The following is a 24,728-nucleotide window of genomic DNA, read 5'->3' on the forward strand; positions in this document are numbered from 1 at the left end:
CGCAAAGCAGTACAACAGGGCTCACCTTGGGCTCCATTGAGATGAAACTATGGCGACCACGGCTGGACAACGTTGATCTCTTGATAGTCCGACTATGGAAGAAGTGATAGTGGTCTTTGAGATCCCCAATCTGCAAAACACAAATGCAGACTTAGTTATATATGTCACCATCATTGCTTAAACCGTTTTCAGTCCTCTGGCTTTAACAATATCGTAAAGATGTTTTTAATGGTACTTTCTTTTTTTTCTTTTTTTTTTCAAAATACCGGTCTTTCTGCAGGTTTTTTTTAATGGATTTTTGTTGTCTCGTGATCTTCTGTCTCTTCATGTAATCCCAAACTGGCTCCATGATGTAAAGACTGGGGCTCTGTGGGGGGCACAGCATTTACTGCAGGACTCTTTGTCCTTGATCCTGAGGATAAACATTCATTACTTTTTATAACTTTATGGCTGCATGTTTTGTTGGCATGCTGTAGAATGAAAGTGGTACCGATCAGGTGCCTTCGGGATGATTTAATGTGCTGAACAGGAGGCCAAAGCTCCACAGTGTTGAAACTTTTTCTTGGTACTGTATAACCAAACATGGGGTCCTGGAGTTTGTGAGTGAGCTCCACAAGTTAAGTACTTGATAAGTACCTTAAAAATGCTTTCATAAAAAGCTACTTTTTTTTATGTTATGGCATTTTTTACTTTGTATTTTTCACATTAAAGTTTTTAGCATTATTTGAGATTATTACAAATGAACTTGGGGATCAGACAGACAATGGAAGACAAGCCAAACTAAAATAGATGAAGCGACATAAAAACACAAAGACACACTGAAAGTCAGACAAATGTATGGACACACAATCAGAAAAGGGCTGAGTGACATTGAATGAGGACAAAGGATACACAGGCAGACAATTATAGACAGACGGCAAGCTGCTGGATGCTGATTACTTTTAATAATTGATAAGGGGCCCTCTGATGATCAAACTATCATGGCTGCCAAGGGTACTATGGTGTGTCACTGATCCGTGGCTGAAATCCACCACCACAGGGCCCATTAGATCAGCTTTCAGCTCATGTCCATGCAAGCATTCTGCTCCTTACGGACTGATAAAACGGGAAACAAGCAAGGGCCAATAAATTCACATTTACAACCTTTAGCACAGTTCAGCATGTTCTCACCTCCTCGTTTTTAATCCTCAACAACAGGACCAATGGAGCTTGAGTTGTAATTGCATTGACGACACCATGCGATCACAGGCAACAGTATGTGATCCTAGCACAAAAAAAACCCAAAGAGAATCACAACTTCGGCATGAACTTTGGTTTTTGGATTGGACTGGATGGCGTGGTGACTGAGCGGGACAAAACACCACTATCACATCCGTGATTCATGATTTCTGTTGTTTCATAGACTTTTTCACTGAATTAATTAGATTTCAGTGTCACAATCATGTTAAGAACTGAACACAAACTACAGGTTATGGTTGGAATCTGATTATTGAGTTCTGTCCAAATTATAAAAACAAAAACAGGACAGAGACAAACATGTCACAAGAAGATGAGTGATATCACACACACACACACACACACACACACACACACATTAACCCTGCCAGATTCTGCCTATGCAACGCAAAAAAATCCCATGTGTCAACAGAAATGTGAATGGATTGCAAAATGTGTTTTCCAACATCTTGTCATACTGCGCAAATGCCACAGCCCTGCAACAGCTGCTGGGTTAAAATGACATGAAGGAAGCGCAAAACACAACAGCAAAGCACACGATATCCTATCACGAAATGTGACATTTCACACAACAGCGACACAGAAGCAAAACAAGGGACGCACGGATATATCAGCCTCTCATCGGTATCGGACAACATTCAGCTTGTTGACTGCAATCAGCCTATCAGCTAATAGGATAACATCAACCAATGCTGATGGCTGATATCTATATCATGTATCCTCGTTGTGTTGCATGGACTTCCCCCTGAATCTGACCTGATATATTTACATTTGATTTTGTTGGGCACAAATGTGTTGAGCCACATAAGCGCTAAAAAGCAATGAGTCTATTGTGGTTTTACAAGCTAAAGGTGTCCCTATACTGTTTGAAAGAGGACAAATCTTTTCTTACAAAAGCTTATGATAAAGGGCTTTTGATACACTTGTACGAATTCAACTGTGCTCCTTCAAACAGAGCGTGACGACAGATTGGAATACTTTTAAACCGTTCCTTCATCTATTTTTTTGGAAAGCACACTTCTCTATTTCTGTATTATTAAAACTATCAGCATTCATTCTCACGTGTCAGACAAATTATGACTTCCAACAGTGGTATTGGCCACATTACTTCATCCCACAGCAAAAAAAAAACAAAAACAAAAAGAACACAACATTTTAGAAAACCAAATTTCTTCATTTTTCAGTTTCTGTGTTCTGCCTCCGTAACCCCCAGGACTCCATAATAACCCAACTAGCCAAGAATCTAAATAAAAGTCTAAGCTCCAAACCAAAAAGCATGAGGTGAAATAGAGGTTTTGTAGGACTTTTCAAACACGGGATGAAAATGATTAGTATGAGTGAGACGTTTGGGGAAATGGGACTCCTTGGTGCTTGAGCCTTGAAAACTCTCCAATAACAATTCCCAAGCAGGGTCGATGCCTTCAACAAATGATGCAGGAACAGTACAAACAGTACAAATAATCTCTTGAAATGTTATTGATCCAAGCGCCTCCTGCCGCTCGCCCCCCCCCTCTATAGCTTTCAGTGGCCCCACATCCTCCTCCTCCTCCATCTCACCAATTTGCTCAGATATCTGGAGCCTTGTCAGCTGATTTAGACTCAATTTGGGCCACTGTCTTAGTCTGGGAAGGGGGCTCTATGGTTAAGAGGATTACCCAGAATTCCCCAACGAGGTGCTCTCTTACTCCATGCCAACTCTTTTCATCCATCCGTCCATCCATCCTTTCTTTCACTCCCTCATTCTACCATCTCTCAGTGTGTGCTTATCTTTGTCCGATTTCCTCTCTCCAACACTGTCAAGAAGACTATATTGTCCCTCGGCCACATTCTTTCCCTTCCCATCCCCCCATTTTTTCCTTCTTTAACTGCTTTGCTTCCCCTTAAGAATTAAAACCACGCTCAGCATTCATATCATATTATTTTTTGTATCATTTGTCATGATCAGTCAAATCTTTAACAGTCAAGAGAAGTTTAACACTTGTACATCAAGGTGTGAAAAAAAACAATAAAAACAACAACACAAAGTGAGCTCGCTTGAATAGTTCAGTTTCATTCTTCATACATAGTGTTGCAATGATAAAGAGGGAGGGGGTTAATGACAAGGATGTCAGAGTTCACATTAGGAAACCAGAGTGTGCTGTTATCACTCCCATGGGAGAGGCTTTCGGCTGACCCCACAACCAGGAAGTGAAGTAAAACTCTTGTCTATGAGGTGTCAAAGTCCAATGAACGCTCCATATTGAGATGGAAATTAGGGCGAATGGTGGGGGTTGGGGACGACACTCCACTCCACTGGGGAATTCCTATGGGGGTGTAGTATGGAAAGGGGGTTACTCCACACATTAGTTGCTGTCAAAGAGGGGGGATAAACGAGGCCATTAAGGCCTGCTCTCTTGGGAGTATGGTGGGTGGGCAGGCTGGATAAGGTGGAGAGGGAGGGGCAGGGAGGGGGGTTCAATAGCTGTTGACTAGGCTACCCCACAACAACCTGTCAGAATGCCCCCCTCTGTTCCCTGCTGTCTGCACGTCGAACGCTGGCAAGTGCAGGCACGAACTGCCCGTGTGTATCGGTTGTATTGGAGTATGTGTGCGGTCCATATTTGTGTGGCCTGTTACTTTTGTCCACACAGAACACGTTGTTGTCAGACTTTGTAAAAACGTATGTCCAAGTAACCGGAAACTACTCCTCGCTGACCTGTGCAGATTCCTACCCATTCATAAAATTTGATGATGTGAAAAAAATAATAATAATAAATTGGAAAATCTCACACTTTTTACATAAGATATATATTTTTTTTTAACAAATGTGTTTGGGCTGCAGGCAGAGTCCTGTTGCTGAGCATGGCTGAGAGTCAAGGCTAATGAACATGGTAGAGACTACTGAGGCACATAAACTACATATGTATACAAATATTGCTCACTTTTATAACTACTTTCACATCATTTCAAATTCCCAGGTGAAGAACAACCCTGCTTATACAATTTGGCAATACTGGCTAAATGCAAGGGTGCTTAACCTCAAGTCCAAGCAGAGTCCTGTTTTTAAGCAGCTGATAAAGGAAGAAGTGCAACACATTGTCTTGGTCCTTAAAATATTAAAACACACATATGTCGCCTCGTCTTCCGGTGAAGTGCTAAGCTGCGAGGCAAGACATGACTTATCTGGGAGTATTTCTGAATCAGACGGTCCCACTAATGCCAGCTATACTGTGGAACTGAAGAGGGAACAACATTCCTTATCACTCTTAACGCACACCAGAAGAATGGCACGTGTTATATAAGCAGAATCTGTTGCGTTGTGGACGTTTAGATGTCACTTCCAACATCCTAAACCAAACAGCACTGGCTGGTCTCACTTCTGTGCCCACGGAAAGCAGACAGCTGTGGCCGTGAGGCTGAAAAGGGAGTCCACCGTGTGTCAAACAGATCTGTGCAAATGCAGAGAGGAAGGCACCTGTTGTGCCATCCTGCTCCACCGTCTTTGTTCCCTGCAGCTTTTCTCTCCTCGTCCGAGGGTCAGAGTGCCGCTCAAGGAGTAACGAGAGGGTTCGTGGCTCGGGCTTGGTGGCTCAGACCTGTGAGGTCAACGTTTTTGTCGACCGGTGAAAGGTAACAAATCACAATGCTATGCCCCGCACGTAAGAGTTGATGAAAACACGAGAGCACAAAAGGAATTAGAAGCAACTTTAACCGGAGAAATAGGCCACCTACCTGTCCCATGTTCCTATAGCCATATTTTTCCGCTATCCGGTCGGCCACCTCGGGTCCCCCGGGTATCCTGACTGCCCAGTGGTTGGTGTAAATCCGAGCTTCGCACGGCGGGGACGCAAAGCCAAGACTGAGCGCGAGGACGCAGAGCAAGCTTCTTCTCCAAGCGGCGTTGTGGACCATCTTCCCCCCACTTTTAACCAGACTCTTCTCCTCCTCCTCAGCCGACCAGGCAAACAACCAAACTTCTCTTCTCGCCGAGCACGACTCTCATAGAAACACAAATATCCGGGCAACCAAAAAAAAAAAAAAAAATGGGGAAAAAATGAAAAATAAGAAAAGAAAAGAAAAGAAAAAACCCTGAGAGAGGGGGGCAGAGAGGTGAGGAATAAAGCCCCGAAGAGGAAAAATACACCTTATCTCCAAACCTCTGCTTTCCACATGGGAGAGTTGGAAGTTCGTCTGCCCTCTCTCTGCTCCTCTCTCCCTCTTTTTTTTCCACGGAGGACGAGAAGGAAGTGTGCGTGTCCGTGAGCCGTGCGTATTCGCGCGCGAGTTCGTATGTGTGTGCGCGCGCGCGGAGCTCCTCAAAGCTGATTTCTCTTCTCCACCAACAACTCGGATGTTGGTCGCTCAGCTCATCGGGCTTTCATGTGGCGAAATGGCTACAGCGCCTCCCCACAAATAACTAGCTGACACTCTGGAGAGTAGAAACAACTAAAGCCGCGGGGTTTCCCTGCCGAACTCCGCTGGGTCTTAAAGGCACTCTGTTTGGATCCACCGCTCACGCGCCAGACACAGCTCAGGGAGGGGTCAAACCGGGGGCCACAGAGCCACGTTGGGGCCAGCTTCGAGGACTTCCTCCAAGAGGGCCACCGGGGAAAAAAGTCAAGAATTCTACACTTTCGAGCTGGCTGGAAATTATCCACCTAAAACTATTTTTGGATTGACTTTTTATTGTTGCTGTAGCTGTCAAGTGGACTTAAAAGACACTGTGACCCACAGAGGGGTTTGAGAAACATTCAGTGCGAATGTGTAAAAGGGCCCCCACACGTCCAGTGGCGGACCAAGACATCCAGACACAACCACAACCATGCAAATGTGATCTGAGGATGCTCATTGTCTCTGTTTGTTTTGCAGTTGCTTTTAATCATTTTGCTCCTTTTAGTGGTTGTTCTTGTTGTAGTATATGGGTCACGTTGCACCTTAAATGATCATGTCTTTATGTCTCTGTGTTGTTTTGTGATCCAGCTTTTCACATTTCGTGTCTCATTTTGGTCAGTTTAGCGTCTCATTGCGGCCACGTTGTCACTTTGAGGCCATTCTATGCTTTTTTTAGCGTCTCCTTTGGGTTGTTTTGTATCCCTCTCTTGAAAATGTAACATGCTCATGTTTGTGTTACTGTATCCACAGTACAACAGATATCCGAGGTGACAGTAACGCTGAGAGATTATCTTTGCTGTGTGCTTATTTTTTTTCCATCAACCACACATGACATGCGTTCACAACGCAGGTGACAGAACAGACATGTTGAGATGGTTACTTCCTGGCCTGCTACACTGTTGAGAACGTAGAGAGTTTGCTTTAAAATGACTTTTGCAAGTTTTCAGGGAATGACTGAGAGATATACATGTTTACCCGGGTGTTACATTTAAAGCTGATTCGAACCAGGTTTGCCACTGGTGTTTTTCCCATACATTTCATTCTAAAAGAAAAGCAGTTATCAAATGCATGCATTACATTTTGGTCACTGCCGCGCTCGCTGTTGAATGCAACCTTTGTCAGTCTCCTGGGCAATATTGACACAGACATACCAATGTAAACTTTGAATAAACTATGACCTTCCACTTCCATCATCATCATCATCCAATGGAAAACATCAGCTGACATGAATAGAAATATCTTTCCAGGAAATGAGACAAAACATGCTTCCTATTATCCCAGGTGTGTTAATGACTGTCATACTGTAACAGATAACTGTATGTCTCGGTTACGCGCCAGCGACTGCCAATTAAGCGGTCTGCCCTCTTACACTAGCTTTACTGCATATTTGCCCTCAATCAGTGAGGCTCTACATGTCATGCCCCCCATCGCAGCACAGGTCACAGCTGACTAAATGCTGTCATTATGGAATGTGCCTGGTTTTATCCGCCGCTGAGGCTTTCATTCAAGGCCTTTGTTGATTGATGGCTTTTTGTTTTGCAGCAATTTTCCGGGGATGTCTCTGTGCACAGCAAAAACTCTGTTCTGCATGGGACACAAGTGAAAATCAGCATAATTGCACTAATTGCAGACAGTTTCTTGCTGAATGGACCCGCTGTCACTTTTCACAACAAGCATCGGGATAAGAGCATCCCATGGTCCCCGAAATGGAGATGAAAGGGACTAAATAAAAGAAGCATCCAGTTATAGTTCCCTATTCAGCTGGATGGAAAGGTTTGTGATTTAAAGACAAAAAAAAAAGGAAAGGGGGGGGGGGGGGGGGGGGGCAAAACAGAGCAGAAATGTATTTTGGTATAAAATCAAGCACCCAGATCACGGGGCTCCCTTAAGCGCCAGGGCCCCCAGTTTCCATTCAGGTCTTAACTGTTGCGATATCCCGTGTGACAGCTCCACAGCTTCCCGTGTTTCTCAAGGGAGTGAACTGAGTGAACCCCAACAAAACGTCTTTGTCAACATCTGAGAACAGAGTGGTCACAAGTGTCAACAAACACTGAGGGGCATTCCTGTGCCTCTTCACTGAAATAACAGAGTAAATCGTGTTTTTAGTCCAGACAACATTTGAGGGAACTTACTACACAGTTACACAACTTCCATGACACATGACAATGGAAGGCCCCAATGAGAAAACGCAGCCAACCAGCTTCATTCACCAAGGACACGGCTAATTTGTTCATTCAGTATCAAGCACAGCACTTGGAGGGAGGAACCTCCCACATGATTTTCTTGTTTCATTAGGACAGGCTTGCTACCAAATATGTGAGCTATCCCTTTGCACGATTGCTTATAAACACCTCACTCATTTCTTCACATCTCTGTCATGACTTCTTGCTCCTGTTTATTGCCAGCTTGCCATTTCTTTTCCCTGAGCCAGTTTTTACTCTTCTCTCTTCATGGCATGGACCTTTCTGTTCCCTTGGTTTCTTTTTCTTTTTCTTTTAAAGACCCACCAATCTGGTATCTGTATCTCTGTGGGTGGCCTTACAAGGGGAATCTTGGGGTTGGCCTTTCAACTTCACTTTGACCTTCGACCTTGTTGCAGTAGGTTCTGCACTTAATCCACAATAGCACCTGCCACTCACTGACTTTCTGTCCTCCCTGTTCTGCATCATATCCTCCCATAAAGCATCCATCCCTTCGTCCTCCCCTTTGTCGGCAACATTCCAGGGTTATATAGGCTTTTCTGGGGGTTCACACACTCGACATTCAGTGAAGACAAATGTTAAAAAGGAACAACGGAGAGAGGGCTACAGCCAAATGAAACATTGTAATTCTAAAAGTACTGTCAATTCCAGTTTTCTCTGTACTCAGTACAGCTATGGGCCACCAAAATAAATCACAGAAAACGAGAAAAATGCTATGAGAAAAGTTTTCGATTATTAAATATAATCATCTCAATGTATTCTCACACAGCAGACTGTCATGCAGTCATTTCTCTACGTTTATGCTGAGTTTGCTAATATGTCTTCAGTCAGCTTGTGTCCCAGATATGAGCAGCATATCTAATAATCAGTCCGTTTATCTTCCAAATATGATTATTTGTATATTCCTGGGGAATAATAACCCACTTGGTCTGGGCTCCTGTGTCAGAAGGTGGGGACCCATTCAAGAACTTTAACAGCAACAGCTATATACTGCCACCTGGTGGTGACCAGTGAGACTACACAACAAAGACCACATGATTAGAGGACTGTAACACTGTCGGCATTCCAACACCCTTGAATTTCATTAAGAACATGCATAAGACCTGATGGACTGACGCCTGTCATATGGTCAGTACTGTGTCATTACAACACAATATACATGTAAATCATACAGATGAAAAGTTTTCTCAGTCTTCGGGATGTCTGGCCAGCAGACCGTGAACATTTATTGTCCCGCCTCCCCCCTTCTCTTTCAATCCTCCATGTTCCATTGTGACAAATGGGGCCATGAAATTAAAAACAGAGGATGACCTCATAGTTTAACCTAAAAGAAGCATTGCATTGTCTTTCCTCGTTGTTCTGCTTGACTATACTTACTCCTCATTGCACTGGAAAAAATGCCCCTGCAAAAATAAGTAAAAAAACAAATAAAAGACGTTTTTGCTTGAAATAAGCAAAAAAATCTGCCAATGGAACTAGTGAAAATCGGCTTGTCAAGATTTCTTGAAATAAAATGCGATATTTAGGACTTTTGAGTTAAAAGTGATCTTGAAATTAGCTTAAAAACCTCTTCAAATAAAAAAAAAAAAGCTTGTTTCATATATGTGACTCAAAACAATTTGTTTTCAAGACTTTTTCACTTAACAAGATATTCCAGATGTATTGTATTAAAACAAGTCCCTATATATGGCTGAAATGGTACTTGTTAGGCAGTTGTGTCATATCAAGTGTAATGAGATACTCAATGAGACAAATATACTTGGTAAGATTTTGATTTTTTCCAGTGTGAATGTGGCAGAATGAAGTCCTCCATGACAAACGCCAGCTTTTCCTGTCACACATTTCAATCTTTATTACTTTGGCTCTGTAACAGGCTTTGATTACTAGCAACGTGTTTAATAGGAGGCGTCTTATGATGAATTCCCTGTAATCGGTCATCTGTGTCTCACTCAAGCTGGGCCGCCATATGGCCCACTGGCCCCGAAGACTACTGCAGAGCAGTTATTCCAGTCACTTTAGAAAAGAGCTTTGATTGAATTTCAGGACATTTGTACTTTTGAGAATAGATTAATTTTACATCCCACCAAAGCCAGCCATATGAAAGAAAAGTTTTTTGGTTTTTTTTAACCTACAATTCTCTAGGAAAGCCCCAAAGATAATCTGTTAAAGTTGAAGTCATGATCACTAAATGATAGCAAGCAGATTGCTGGGCAAAAGCTCCACTGAACTCCGCTTTGTAACAGCAGAGAAACAAGATTTTATTCGGGGCTACTTTCATCACACATCTTTACAAGTGCATTTTTAAAGTTTTCTTTAACATACCTAGTCAATAACAATTGACACGCCATGATAAACACCTCAAAATATTGCTCAAGACTGCTTCTAAGAATTCTAAATGGACGAATGAAGATAAACAGTATGTTATTTTCCATCTTTCTGAACATCCTGAACATCATAACTGAATAACTAGTACCCTTTTGAGATAAAATACCAAAAAGAAACACAGATAAATTGCAGTTCCAACTGCTCAGAACTTTATTTCAAGAGAAATGAGGGTTAAAATTAAATTATAATATAAAATTTAGATGGGCAGGTCTGTTTTTTTTTTTTTTAAAAAGGGAAAGTGTTGACACAGGGAGAGTAGGCAGCTTCCAGAGGGGAAGGAGAGGCCAGAGGGGAAAGACGGGAAGCTACAAAAATGGGTTTAACAGGGACGAGCTTGGCCACTCAGGGAGTCAATGTATAAAAAGAAAAAAAAGGAGACAGATGCAGTTAGTCATTATAAACCCCACCCCATCTGAAGTGTCCTCATATGCAATCAGTGCTGCTGCGCTCTCCTTTTCCTGGTTTCTTCCAGGACGTGATCACGTATCCCCATTGCTCCCTTTCATCATCGATGTAATCTCAATCTGTCTTAATGTAACATCTTTTCCTGCAGTTTTGAAAAAAGTAAACAAAAAGTCCTTCAAAAATAAAATGCAGCAACCACATTTCAAGTTCTACTATTACATATACAGTATATATATATTTATATATATAAATACATACATAAATATCTTACATGTACAACCAATTTTGAAAAGGGGGGGAGGGGGAGAGAACTCAAAAGACTTATGAGGACAGGGGCGGGGCAGGTTGCTCATTGTGAGGATAGTGTCTTTCTGTTTGCCGTTTTGTTTTAGCTCTACACACGCGCACATACAGCCTTTTTTTGGGGTGGGGTGGGGGTGGGGGTAGTAAGCATTCCTCAATTTGCCCAGTATGGGGAGCTGCCGTAGTTGGACTTGCTGCCTTGGGTTTTCTGCTGCATACCACTGGACTGACTGCGCTGTCCGGGACCACCCTGCCAAGAAGTAGAGGTGTATTCAGTGCATGTTTATGACAAGCTACTTAAGAGATTCAATTCATTTCACATTCTTACTACAATCTTTTTACAAGCATGGAACTTTTCCCAAGAACCTTATCACAAGCATTTGTTAGTAAAGCCAAAATCTCTGCACAGACGTGGTCTTTAGGTTACTTTAATGGTGGTTTTGTCAGATGATGCAGAGGTTATAAAATCAGAGTTTTATTAGAACAGAGGGACATAATTTCTTATGCATTTAGCTATCTGACAAAATAAACAAAAACACATGTGAACGAGAGCAGCTTTGTTGAGAATTTGGCTGTAACAATGTACACGTTTTAACAAACAATGTAAAAAGAAGAAACTTTGGAGCAAGTGTGGAATTAGTTGAGTGTTTGCATGCAGAAGTAATTTAACATCCTACCACATTATGTTGCTGTGTTAGTCTGGCTTTGAGAGCTTGGATTTCGTGTAATTTCAGTTGGACTCGTATGTTAACCTGCATTTTAAAAGTCCAGTTTTGGTTGGACAAACAATAAATTGTGCTTTGTTAACACGCTGGATAAGAGGGCAAACAAAATTCGAGCGTATTTGGTCAACAAAATCAAAACTAACTTTAATACTGTAAGCATGCAGGCAAGAAGACACTGACACCATCATCAAGCAGAAAAGGTAGACAAATGTTCTCACAGGTGACATTTTGAAACAGAGTGAGCAGAATGTGACGCACGCTAAATCAGTTTGTGTTTACCTGCCCATCCTGAGTGAGATGATGGTGCAGCAGCTGGGAGTGCGGTTGTTGGTGTGGAGGCAGGATGTGCAGGAAGGGAGCAGGAGCATAGCCAGGTGCACCTCCAGGGTTCAGGGGTCCCGTTCCTCCCAGTGCTGATGGCAGGCTGAAGGGAGGTGGTGTCCCTGTGTGGAAGCCCTGCTTGTCAAATGACTGGGGAGAACCAAAAGAAGGAAACTGTAATGAGCATATATGTATGGTAGATTTTACAAATAAAGAGCATGATAAGCATCTGAATTCAACTGAAATTTCATGTGTAAACTTTTCTTTATCCAACCTGAATTTGAAACTTCAGTTGGCCACAACCACCACTACTACAACAATAAGTAAAACACCTGTGTTTTGCTGTAGATGGAACCTCCCATGTCAGGTACTCCTCCACTGGTGCCCGATCCTGATAATCCTGGGGCTAAGGAGAGAATGAAGAGGAGAGAGAAAAAGAAAAGTTGGAATTTAAGAAACAAGGAAGGACAGCAAACTAGTAAAACATTAGGAGGACGATCAGGCGGTTTATAGTGATGAAATACTAACTGCTACTCCAATACTGATGAGTGATTCTTTAACATTTAATGTATCTTTCCAGTGTTAGTAGGATGAGGCCAGCCAGTAGGAAGAGGCATATAAATTGAGGGGGTGCAGAGGCATTTTACTCACTTCTTCCACCATTCGTTTGGCATGTAGCGCTCCATGCCCACATGGAAGCACAATAACACACATGCATATACACACCGATCTCCAGCGGACTATCAAGAGTCCCACCCTCCCACCCACTTTGTGTGCGTGTTGATGAATGTATGCACTTGTGTTGTGTGTACCTTTCCCCGGGCCGCTACCCGCTGACTTGGCCTGTGACTGGGCAGAGCCTCCGTACCCCGCCTTATTGTATTCCCCACCATGGGCTTGAGACAGGTCATCAAAGGCTGAAGGAGGAGGAAGAGCACAGAACAGAAGAGGAGCCAGAATGAGGAGAGGATGGGGGAAAGCAGATGATAAACAGATTTGGTGAAGAAAAGAGTAGGGAAAGGGGTTGGAAGAGACGACAGGAGCAGGGGGAGAGAGGCAGTAAAGTAACACTAAGCTGTGTCCAACCTCAGCAGGTTTTAGCTTTGCATGCAGGACAAGCAAAAAAAAAAACAAAAAAAAAAAAAACAACCTCACACCAAAACACAAACCCAACTCAACAAACATGCTGGAGTGCGTCTCCCATTTTTTTTAATTACATTTTTTAAATTAAAACAATCTTAACACTAATTTCCGCCCAGGTCTACATAAAGTCTAGGTTGCTTTCATTTAAAATAGAAAAGTTTGTCAGTAGAATTAGCCCAACATCTGGATTAAAAACTAGTTCACGGTTTATTTAGAATTGATCCGACTGAAGATATGGTGCAGCGTTAACTCCCTTAAAAAATAAGATCAGTCCGAAAGAGCCATGTCATTTGGTCCGGGTTTTACCTGTTCCATATGTGTGTTGTCCGTAGCTGGGCTGATGCTGTTGGTGGTATTGATTGGAGGGGTTGGCCAGGCCCACTGCAGGCTGCTTGGCTGAAGCTGGAGGCACAAAGACTGTGGGACCATACTGGAAGGCTGAGGGAACCCCAGGCATGCCAGCGTAGTACGGCAGACCTGCGAGGTCGTGAATAGTGATGAAAAGTCGTAAGTAAAAAAATCAAGCAAAACGATCTTAAGATACAATACTGAGACTGGCAGAAATACATTAAAACCGTCTATTCAAACGTGTTCTGTGCATCCATTACCTATCACTCAAAAAAATAAAATAAAAGATCTGCATAAAAGTTTTTCTTTCTCCAAGCTTAGCCTGAGGCTTCACCTACATACAACTGTTACCAGTGTTTTCATGCTTTTAGTGCTCCAACAAATTTCAACAGAGTCCATATCCACAAACAAGGAGAAGGTAAAGTGGGGCTGTGATTTGAATTTAGTGTAAAAGCTATGGGTACTGATGAATAAATTGTGTTACGATTTAACGCAAACTTTGCTTTTCCTTACCCGTGTATCCGTAGCCAGGGGGTAGAGGAGGGTTGAGGAAAGCTTGGTTCTGTGTCTGTTGACCCTGGTTCTGACCCTGTCCTTGTGACCCTGCCTGCTGTGCCTGTTGGGGCTGCGACTGCACACCTGTTGTAGACAGGCTGGTCGAGGGAGCTGGGGGTGAGGAGTCATTCCTGCCAAACTTTGTGGCCTCTCCTGGACAGAAAAATTAGTGACAGCAAAAGTGTGACCGAACATGGAGAAATGAAAGAATTTCAAGTCTTTGCCATTAAGGTGTAACATGAAAATGTGGAAAAGGGGCCGCCAAATTAACAAATGAAGGAGCTGTGCCACATTTCTTGAAAAATCTGTATTATTTTCATAACTATGTAAACATACTTAAGAACAAATATGACTTGTATAACACATAACGAGATAGGAACAAATATGTCATTTATAAAATGGAAAAGACTTGTGTAGTCGTTCAGTGTGAATGTAATTTAACACCATCTCAAAACGCCTTTTTTAGTATTATTTACCAGTATAAGGGTTATTTGCCAGGCCATCTCTTCCAGGCATAGGAGCCGTAGCGCCAGGGAATGTTACACCATAGTAGTCCTGCTTAGAAAGAGAAAAATAATCAAAATAATATACGCAGCCCTGTATGGTTTACTTGTTTTTCACTGTCCAAAGATAAAATTGTTCTGGTACCATTCGTTTAAACTTCCCTTTCATGGAAAATTCCACTGTTCCAAAGGCAGCAGTATATCCCACGTTAAGAAAAAACAGAGGCATCTATTGAATGTTCCACCGATGGTCCATGTGCACAAGTTTCAAAGTTGGCCCTCAGTAGACTTATATCATTGGTCTTGCTCGGATTACGGCTTTATTTTGATTAAATTAAGTTACAGCTCATTTGATACTTTAATATGGCTGCAAGGGATAATCACTTTATCGAGTATAAAATTTTGATTCAGAGTAAATTATTAGGGATATTTGAACATGGTGATATCCTGCCAGAGTGCAACCAGCAAAGTAAAAAAAAGTTGCTCTACTTGGTCAGATGTAGATACAAAACTACCCTGTTTGCACATGTTATACAAACGATCTGGAAAACTTAGCCCACTTTACAAAATATGTGTGGATGTCATTTTATTGCGTCTTTCAGTGCGCCCGACGTGAAACTGCCCTAAAGCTCATTGTTGGTGACAGCGACTCAACCGTAAAACTGATCAGTTGGGTGCACGTCTATAACAAACAGAAGAGACTCACCAGAGGGAGGCGAGATTGCAGCATTTGCAAGTCTTCGTATCCATATATCTGCTATTGAAAGGAAGAAAAGAGCCGGTGATTATCCAATAACATGTCAGAGTCTTTAATAAATCTCAGTGAAAGTCGGAAGACCAAGAAACAGTTCAGCATAAACACTCATTTATCACTAAAGTGCCTCCAGATGACATTTGTTGTGATTTGGTGCAACATAAATAAACTGCATTGAATTAAAACTTCAGGTCATTTAATCTAATCTTAATAAATCATTTAAGCAAAAACAACAACAACAACCACCACCATCATCATCCTTTTACAAAGCAAATTTCTGGGTACTTTATATAATAAAGAAACCCAGCAATAATAATTAAAAAAAACTATTCTCTGAATAGAGCACTTGAGTGTACACATTTCTTTCCCTTTATACTAAGAAGTAAATACATTTTTAGCAAAGCACATACTTACCGGGTAAGCAGGGAGCAAGCCACCAGGACCCATAATGTACTGGTTGGCCAGGAGAGGTGGCACTCCTTGGGCCAAGTTAGGAGGAGCTTTACCTGAGGACAATTATAAACACAAGGGTAACCACCTTATTGCTTACATTTAAATGGATTGAGAATTACGTGTATGTTTCGATCGGTCTTTGAAAGTCTACATTTAATGCAAACTTTAGTTCACAAAACAAGGACTTTTATGTCAAGATAGTCATTGTTATTTAAAGAATCCTCTTTAAGTCCATTTCTGTGCGAAGATGATCATGACTGTACCGGAAGTGTTGGCGAGAAGAGGTGCTGCGCGGCTGCCTGCAGCTGTGAGGGTGGCGTTTGTGCCGTTTGGAGTTAGTCCAGGCACTCCAGATTGGTGCAGGCCATTGATGGCTGGGCTATTGACAGTCGGGGGAGCACTGGGATTGACAACTTGACCTGACGATGATGAAAAGGCATGCAGGTTGCTGCTGCTCTCCTCGTTACTTATCTGATGGAACAAAAACATAGGCAGAAGGGGGATGTGAAGTACGGATATCTTTAGAAATGTGACACGCCAGGCCTGAATTAACTTAACTGCCAAGTCCAAAGAAAAAAAATAAAATAAAATAAAAAAAAAAATGGCAGAATGACGTCAAACTCTTGTCAATGCGTGTACACAAACTTACCGTGAGGGCAGAACTTGTGGCAAGAGCTGATCCAGAGGACTGAGTAGTGCTCACATGACTGCAAAGAAAGTAAAGTCATTCCGTCAGCCTGCTTAAATTTGATGAAGCCACAAATTTCAACTAGCAAAGGAAGAATAATTAGGAAGATTAGATAATCAGAGAAAATCATGCCCACAAAACAGAATTGTGATACACTGCTACTAATCTTTTGTTGGACAATTTTAAGCTATAATCACAGCAGATGAGATGAGACAATAAGGCCTAAACATAACACTGTCTTGTACAGTAAACCCAATCATACCATGATGGGTGCCACACTTCATCCACTGTTCCTCCTACGCTGATGCACCCCTTGGAAAAGGTACAACTGGACTAAGACCACATGACCTTTCTGCATGGTTTCTGAGTCAAATCTTTAATTTCTTTGCTTTGATTCTACACACTCAAGTTATCCCTGATCCAAGATCATTCAAGATTTTCTACAGACCACATTTTTGCCTTGAAAATGATGGTCCACTGAACCTTTCCTAAACCAATCTTATTAATATAAGCAATCTCCTTCAATATTTTCTTTTTACCTGATGCAGATCAATTATTTGATTGGAAACAGAGTAACAACTTTTCCACACAGGCAGGATGCATCTTCCAACATGGTTCTTTAAGGAATAGGAAGCCACTGACGGCATTAGTTGAGGTTAAATAACTTTGTGAGCCAAAACATGAATTGCTGCTCTACGTTTTTAAACAGGAGTTTCTTATCCATTTAGTTAGTTAAATCCAGGTGTTGCCAGGCAGTTGATGTTACAATTATTTTCAAGTTAAATGCCATTGTATGCTTGAATCACCTCTTACCTGCTGAGTAAAGGGATAGGTGTCGAGTGGGAAGGTGTAACTGCAGGGGAAGCGACGTGATGGCCTGAACCACTCTCACTTGTCATAACAGGAGACTCCGTTTTTACTGTTCTAGATGATGATGATGTAACTGGTTTAAAAGAAAAAGAGAGATATTGGTTTGAGGAGCATTCTTGTGTGTTCAAGTTAAATGAGCCCGTGAGAAGAAATCCAAGCGGGGAAACTTGTTTCGCTGAGAGGTTTCTCTCCAGTTCCAACCACAAATTTAGCAATCTCTATTAAATTACAATTTATTCAATTCAACTGAAGCTCTTTAGAACCAACAATGGTCAAAGTACTCACTTTCCTGTGTGCTCTGTGTCTTCATGGCGCTGTAGCCATTCTGCAAAAAGAAATGTTCATCGTCTCAATTTTACCATTAAGAATCATTTCGGCTTTGAAGTTGTAAAAATCTTTCCTTTGCCATTCAGAAGTTTCAACCATACAGAGAGAAAAGGGTTTATCCCCACCGTCAGAGGTGCATTAGCAGCTGACGGAACTTCTTTGCTCTGAGAGAAGCCAAGATGGGGTGGCATGGACCTGGAGCCGCTGTTCTCCACGCGATTGGCTGTAGTAGGGACATTAGAGGAGGGTGGTGCTGCTGCACTGGGAAGACCAAGGGAAGGGGATGGAGTAGCACTGGGTAAGCCCAAAGACGGTGAAGGGAAATTGGGATCCGATACACCCGATGGTAAGCTGCTCATGTGTTCACTGTTCACAGGGCCAAGAGAAAAAATGCTCCTGGTTTACCATGCACATTTCCCACGGTCAACCTGTACCTGACACACCAATTCAAAACACATACCTCACTGCTCCTGGCTTGGAGAATTTGCTGCTCTGTGACTGCTGCATGGGAACAGCAGTAGGAACAGAGATGGCCCCTGGGGGCAAAGAAGGGGTGTGTTCCCTGGTCGACTCGGTTTGTGACATGTCCGCTGTTCCACTACCAGTTTCAGACCCAAAGTCGAGAGCTCCAAACTGAACATTCAGACCCGATACATCTGCTGAGCCTGGCATTTCCACAGCTGATGATGGAATCTGAGGCAGACGTAAAAACTCATAAGAGGGCAAACAGGCAGCAATCACATTCGTGCTTATATACTGAGAGGGTAGAGGGGCTGCATTGTATTCTGAGCTCTTTATGATTGTTGAATAAACATCATAAGTTCTGCAGAGTTTACAGCATTTTGGAAACTTCTTGACTGGGGTGGCTTTCTGTATATTGTACTAGCCAAAAGTAAATGACTTTCATGTTATATCCTACTTTGAAAATAATATTACTCTTCTACCATTTCTGCATGGAGTTTATTGCATATTATGACTCATTAAAAAAGGTCTAAATATCACCAGAACTTACCTTTGAGGGAGGAGGTACTCTGCGTCTCTGTGGCTTTAACTGCCGCTGAGGAGGCTCAGTTATCGGAGGCTCATGGCCTGACAGCTTGGCTCCAGGAGAAGCTCCATCTCTTACAGAAGGGACAAAGGACTCATGGCCTGAAATTTAAAGCAAAGTGTTTAATTATAATGCCATTAAAAGTCACTGCACCAGCATCAAACAACTGTAAGAGGAACACACGAAAAAGATGGTGCTACAGCCAACTGTCTGCACAGATTCTGGTCAAGACTGTTTGAACAACTCATTTTATTAGTCGAAAAGGAATAATAACAACACAATAATGGTATTTTTCCTAAATGTGAATAGAGTCAATATAAATAAAGTTTAGAAAATGTCAAATGATATTTTCAGGCCTTACAAGCACAGTATGGCGTTGATCTGAAGTCCTACCTGGTGGTGTGGGAGCCTGGGGTGCATGGGACTGAGACAGGCCCAGAGGCTCCATGGTAGGAAGGATAGAGGACTGTTGCTGCCTCTGAGCCAGCTGGCTGAGCACTGCTGATGGCTCTGGCTGAAGCTTAGCTTCCACTGAAGAAAATGGGGGGGGGTTAGCATAAATACTTTTGCCTTTGAGTGTACAATGGATAAGAGTCGATAGATGTGTCCAAAAATGTTCTGCGTTACATTTTCTTATTCATTCAGAGATGAGCTTACCGTGTTGGGATGTAACAGGGCCAGTCTCAACTCTCTGAGGCTTGGTGTCAACAGAAGGTGAGGGTGCAGGAACTGGACTTTGCATTTGAGGTGGCCCTGCATCTTTGGAAACACTGCTGTTGCTGGTGGTTGCCAACGTCTGAGTGGTTCTCTGACCAAGTCGAGGCCCATTGAGTTGCTCTGATGTCCGAATGTCAAGCGCTGGTGTCTGCTTAGGTGCATTCAAGGAACCAAAACCAGAACCTATGACTGAGGACTGGGAGAATAACAAGGGCAAAAGACAAACTGAGAAAAATCATAAAGTCAGTGTCGTGCATTAAAATACTGGTTATTTTATAAGTTAAAGTATGTATGAGGTTGTGAATACCAAGGCAGCATGTGCATAGGTGGTGCTAGCAGAGGCTGCATGTGCGTAGCTGTTGGCTGTGGCATGTGCGTAGCTGTGTGTTGCAGTGCGTCCATTGTGGTGGGAATTAGTGAACACTAGGCCTTGCCCCAAATCCCCCGCAGAGGGGCCATCGACTATCACTCCCAAGTCAGGGTCCATAGAACCTCCTGTCTTTGGCAGTAGGCTGGCCAGGTCCGCACTAAGAAGCAGGAAACAAGAGTGGGAGGTAAAAATGTAGAAATGAGGCTTGGGAAGAAGGGTGCAAAAGGACATTATGGTATGGTTGAATAAAGTGCGATTCCCCAGAAATAAGCCTATTTTATGCATTTTCTCAAGTTGACTAAAACTTTGGGGAAGATGGCTTACTTGTGTCCAGGTGTGATGTGGTTTGTTGGAGCAGAGGCAGTGAATACTTTGGTCTCAGACAACTGTAAAATAACACCAAACACAGTAATCTAATTAATATTGGTGTATATTCTGTACTAACTAGTAAAGTAGCATCACAACTTGCACAACTGTTATACAATATATTTTCCCCATAGCATTTATTCAGCCACAGTCTTTGGCAATTAGGCAGGCAACAGCATAGTTAAAATGAAATGATGAAACGAAATTTGTGTGGAGTTTCACAGTGTAGTATTTCAAATTCCTTTGAGATAAGTCAGAGGTGCTGCCTTACATCCTCATTCCACTCCTCTGAAGTCCAGTCTTCCAGATTGCCTCCCCATGTTCCTTAGAAAACAAAAGCAGTCAAGTCAGTGTAGCCATGTTCATACTGATTCTTAATGTGTAGATGGTTTGGTTTCACACCTAGTAGTCTGAATATTGAAAATCTATGCTACCAAACAATGATCTAATTATTACTTTAGATTTAGAAATGAAGCTAAAGCAAATGGGGAGCAGGAACTGCTCTCAAAGTATGGCGTCTTATTTTATGATGCAGTATTTTATTTACCAGTTCCCTCAGCAGTTTCGTTGCCATCTCCTTCCCAATTCTCCTGTCGGGTTCCAGAGTTAGCGTTGTAGTCAGCAGGATTGAAGGTGCTGAAAGGGGAGACAGGAGTGGACAACAGGGGAAGTGGAAATAGATGTAGAGAAGGTGAGCAAACATACTTACACAGTCATAAATGTTTTTTCTTTCCATTAGGAGAATCAGAAATTAGATTTTTCCACATGTCTGTTTTTAAGATATGTGCTTGTAATCAACATCACTACCCCCCCAGATTATTTCAGGCATAACATTCACACCTAGCACATGTTCTTACCCCATTCCCTGTGAGGAGAACCTGTTACCAGCAGCTGCTCTTCCTCTGCCACGACCCCCTACCCCTGAAGGCACAAAGAAAACAACCAGATGACCATTGCTAAATGGCACCCTTCAGCCCCAACTCCTGATTAAGTGCTTTTAAGAGAGTATCAAACTCCAGATAGTGGAAAGATGTTTGTTACTAAACTGTTTCAGTAAAGTCAGTTTTTAACTACAGGTAGAGACACCCCGTCATGATCGAGGAAGATAAAAGACACGTCATAGATTTAAATAATCCCAAAAATGTTAATGGCCAAAGAAACATCATGAACTCAAATCTTTTTAACTCAGTTTTAAGGGACATTGCAAGTTATTCTAAAGCCAGGCCACAAAAGGTCTGCATGGTGTGTATTTCACAGGTCCTGAGGGACTCTGAACACCAACAAGACACAAATATATACATCACCAGCAACGTCAAATCATGAAAAATAACATCTAAGCCTTACTGGATAACAAAGGCACAACAGTCTTTTGGTAAAAAAAAAAAAAAAAAAATGTAACTGGTTTCTGCAGTCGTCGCTTTTGAAAAAACACCTTAATTAAATGCAACTTCGCAACCAGATGCATTTTCTAAACCTTTAAGATGTGTTGTAGTTCGATGCTCACCTCTGCCACGCCCTCTGCGCCCACGGTCTGTCCCCCTCTCTCCAGGAGCCACCTCAAACCCATTTTCCTCTGACCGACCTAAAATCCAAAAGGAAACAAAGTGAGAAGGAAAATAAGGTCAACTAAAACTCAGAATTAATACAAAACTGGTTGAGAATCCCCAAAATAGCATTATAAAGTCACGGATGCAGCATTTAACTGACCGAACACAAAGACACACATAAGAAAGGTTATTCACATGTTTGCATTCTTACCTTCACGCCCTCGACTGATGCCTCTACCCCTCCTGGTGGATCCCCCACGACCGCGACTGGCCTCTCTCTCTCCTTTCTTCTCCCTGGTCTCCTTTATCTCGGATGGACCTCCCTCTTTCCCAAGGCTACGCTTCTTCCCCACAGTCTCCCAGGAGTTCTGAAAAGGTAACAAGAAGTGAAGTGGGCACTCCAGAATGCATTTATGCTGCGATCAAAGAATGCACGATTCACTATCATTTTGATCTTTGACAAAAACAGAAAAAGGAAATATTAGTACAAGTTGAACTATATGAAGATGGATTGTCTTTGTGTGTACACACTTACTGTGTCAGAGGTGCTCTCAAGCATAAAATTTATGGCTCTGTTTACATCTTCATTGCAGTCATGGAGGGCAACCATGCACTCATCTTGAGTCTTCCCAGTTACCTCAATCAACTGAGCATATAAAACACAACGAAGAGGTTACAACAAGTGACATTATGAAGGTCTGTTTTGAAATTCTAGGAATATATGATACTCAAAATGGCTTTTTTAAAAATCTGCATGCACCAACCTGTTTGACCTTGTCTTCAAAGTCGGCATCGTTTTTGTCATAGATCATTTGGGCTAAACGAATCTGTTCTGCTGTGGCCTGGTGAACAGAAGGAGCTCAGTAAGAAACAAGATGACAGAAACGTATGGTTCCTTGCTGCTTTTTCTTTTTAATTAAAAAAATACATTGCACCACATCCTATGGGGTCTTATTTATTTACTTAAATATAATCAGATACAATGGTTCTCAACAGTATACATCACATTCTTTGGATGTTTTACCTCAATGTCATAATTATGACTATGGAACAATAGTTAAGAAAAAGGGCATTCCTTTCACAATACATTGGTAATACCTCACCTGTATCTGTTTCTGTGGCTGTGTTGTTTGTGTGGTGGTGGGCAGCATCTTGTCCCGAGTCCCCCGGGCTTGATTGCTGACCACTGAAGTCATCATATACAGTATATACAAAACAATGTATGTACAAAATAGAAAAATCTGGAGAAAAATAAAGAGGAGACAAGGGCAAAGAGGAATTATTGTCAACCTGTGAGATTGTCACATTACATTAATTGTGTCCAAAATGCTGTGTTGGACAAGTGTGCACTGCTAGAGCTGTACGATGAATATAAACAGGCTAAGACTACCTCTTATATACCATGTAAGACTATAACCCCCATCTGTCGCCCCCACATCCCTGGTTAAATTTAGCCTGCCAAGAGGGTACTGTCCGGGTGTCATTTTACAGCTCTCTCTCACTTTCCCACACAAAAACAAAGTCAGTATGCTCCAGCGTATCTAACTAATAACATAAACACTCTTTCACCTATCTACTACGAGAGGATATCTTGGATATCTATTTTATGAAAAGCCCTGCCTAAAACATGAGCACACACATCATACCAGCTTACAGTGGGAATCGAAAGTGTAAACCTAACCAGGGTTATATCACATACAGTAACATGTTATTATACAACGACACTACTAATTGAATACTTGTAAGTATAGGGCACAAAATGAGATACATAGAATTATCTGTCACAACTGTGTGACAATTTAAGTTTACAGACAGAAAAAAACGTCGTTAGACTGTGAATCATGGTTGGCGTAAATTGTGACGTTTTTTTATTTACAAGTCTTTCTCAACCGACTTTCATTTTAATGCAATCACCAATTAAACTCTCACTTAGATTAAAAAAAAATGTTCGATCGATAAATAGAGACACGGGCGAACGTTCACTTTAGGTCACCTAGCTCAGGATAGCCGCAGCCTGGCTAATCGCTCGCCTTTGTTCCGTGTGCGAATCGCAAAAGACATTAAAATCCCCCAAATTATGGGGAAGGAAATAAATACCGTAACTTTAAAATGTATCAATCGGTCAGACTATTAGATCTTTATTTGTCAAGAATTGGCGAGACAGGAAGAGAAAATAAACAAATGTGTCAAGTGCGTCTACCTCTTTGTGTAGACCAGAAGAAAAGCTAACGTTAGCATCAAGCTAACTACTTAAACGGAAATAACATAGTCGCGGGTTTAGTTATCATTTACAACGGGCAGTACCCTTCCTCGAGGAACTGAATGTGGGTTATACAATTTGTCGAAATACAACTGGCCAAGACAAGTTATTAGCAACTACATGCCAACTGCCCGGCATGTGAACGGCCCGTCTACATACAATGCAGCACTCACAGTGTTGATACGACGCTGGCTAGTTAGCGAAATAGTTAGCTAACAAGAGAACAGGACGAATGATGTTCAAGAATCGGTCAACTGACCTCCTCAGAAAAGTAAAAGAATTCTACGAACAGGCGTTTAGTTTTTTAGACAACTTTTTAACACTATTCACACAAAAGCTCTGAGGCATATGTTTTACCTGCTAACACGCTTCGCTCAGCCAGCAGGCAGCAGCAGCAGCAGCAGATGCTGTCACGTGACTCACCGCGCCGTTGTTCAACGTTGTGAAGCCGATGCTTCCAACCAGAATCCACCGAGCAGGTCACATGGTCCAACGCCGCGCCCCGACGTACGCGTGCATGTTTGGGAGCCTGCTCATGTGTTTCTCAGTTTGGCAGACAACAGGTGATTTTTTTTTCTGTATTTCTGCATCTGCAGATTTTCAAACATATGAAATTAAAAGAAAAAAATTAAACTGAAGAGCCAACTGGCTTCTCTGGATTTAACAGCCATTTCTGAGGGAAAATGTCCCTAAGCAGCATCTCGACAGAAAGTAGCACTAAAACAATACAACGACCCAGAGCGCACAATTTTTCCCTGCCAAATAAGGGTTAAATTAGGCCTCAACTGACCTCAATCCACCAGCTTTGGAAGAACGTGGGGTAAGCTGTTTA

The 24,728-nt window shown here is 42.1% G+C and overlaps 2 protein-coding genes across 8 annotated transcripts in view; both read right to left on the reverse strand.

Annotated features, from left to right (window-relative positions):
* Positions 1-5,625, reverse strand: part of pcsk5b (proprotein convertase subtilisin/kexin type 5b) — a 61,812-nt gene extending 56,187 nt beyond the window's left edge. For both annotated transcript variants that reach the window (XM_075467886.1, XM_075467885.1), the window contains exons 1-2: positions 4,948-5,625; positions 26-130 (exon numbers count right to left, since the gene is read on the reverse strand). In XM_075467886.1, the coding sequence (XP_075324001.1) occupies positions 26-130; positions 4,948-5,127 (285 nt within the window). In that variant the 5' untranslated portion in view covers positions 5,128-5,625. The remainder of the gene's footprint in view (positions 1-25; positions 131-4,947) is intronic.
* Positions 5,626-10,315: 4,690 nt separating this feature from the next.
* LOC142382242 (ubiquitin-associated protein 2-like) lies at positions 10,316-24,340 on the reverse strand. Of its 6 annotated transcripts, none has more exons than XM_075467890.1 (29): positions 24,254-24,340; positions 22,740-22,877; positions 22,401-22,478; positions 22,172-22,282; positions 21,848-22,004; positions 21,594-21,671; positions 20,947-21,010; positions 20,637-20,725; positions 20,361-20,413; positions 20,048-20,109; positions 19,661-19,880; positions 19,294-19,549; positions 19,030-19,167; positions 18,601-18,737; positions 18,049-18,281; positions 17,714-17,954; positions 17,547-17,586; positions 17,205-17,334; positions 16,353-16,410; positions 15,967-16,174; positions 15,665-15,756; positions 15,203-15,250; positions 14,470-14,548; positions 13,952-14,146; positions 13,397-13,567; positions 12,760-12,864; positions 12,280-12,353; positions 11,906-12,097; positions 10,316-11,151 (listed from the first exon to the last, which is right to left on the reverse strand). In XM_075467890.1, exons 2-29 carry the CDS (start codon positions 22,833-22,835, stop codon positions 11,056-11,058), a joined length of 3,501 nt encoding a protein of 1,166 aa, XP_075324005.1. In that variant the 5' UTR covers positions 22,836-22,877; positions 24,254-24,340; the 3' UTR covers positions 10,316-11,055. The 6 variants fall into 6 exon arrangements, with proteins under 6 accessions (XP_075324005.1, XP_075324004.1, XP_075324003.1 ...); XM_075467889.1 differs by having other exon boundaries at positions 14,470-14,551; XM_075467888.1 differs by having other exon boundaries at positions 15,203-15,253.
* Between the last annotated feature and the right edge of the window lie 388 nt (positions 24,341-24,728).

Source organism: Odontesthes bonariensis, chromosome 6 (genome assembly GCF_027942865.1).
Source record: "Odontesthes bonariensis isolate fOdoBon6 chromosome 6, fOdoBon6.hap1, whole genome shotgun sequence".
NCBI lineage: Eukaryota > Metazoa > Chordata > Actinopteri > Atheriniformes > Atherinopsidae > Odontesthes > Odontesthes bonariensis.

Excerpts from the sequence above, each read along its gene's own strand:
- LOC142382242 (XM_075467887.1), bottom strand. The coding sequence starts at position 22,835 with ATGATGACTTCAGTGGTCAGCAATCAAGCCCGGGGGACTCGGGACAAG. Across the intron at positions 22,005-22,171 it reads TTGAGAGCACCTCTGACACA|AACTCCTGGGAGACTGTGGG; the intron begins GTAAGTGTGTAC and ends TTACCTTTTCAG. Across the intron at positions 17,335-17,546 it reads GACACAGAGCACACAGGAAA|TTACATCATCATCATCTAGA; the intron begins GTGAGTACTTTG and ends CTTTTAAACCAG.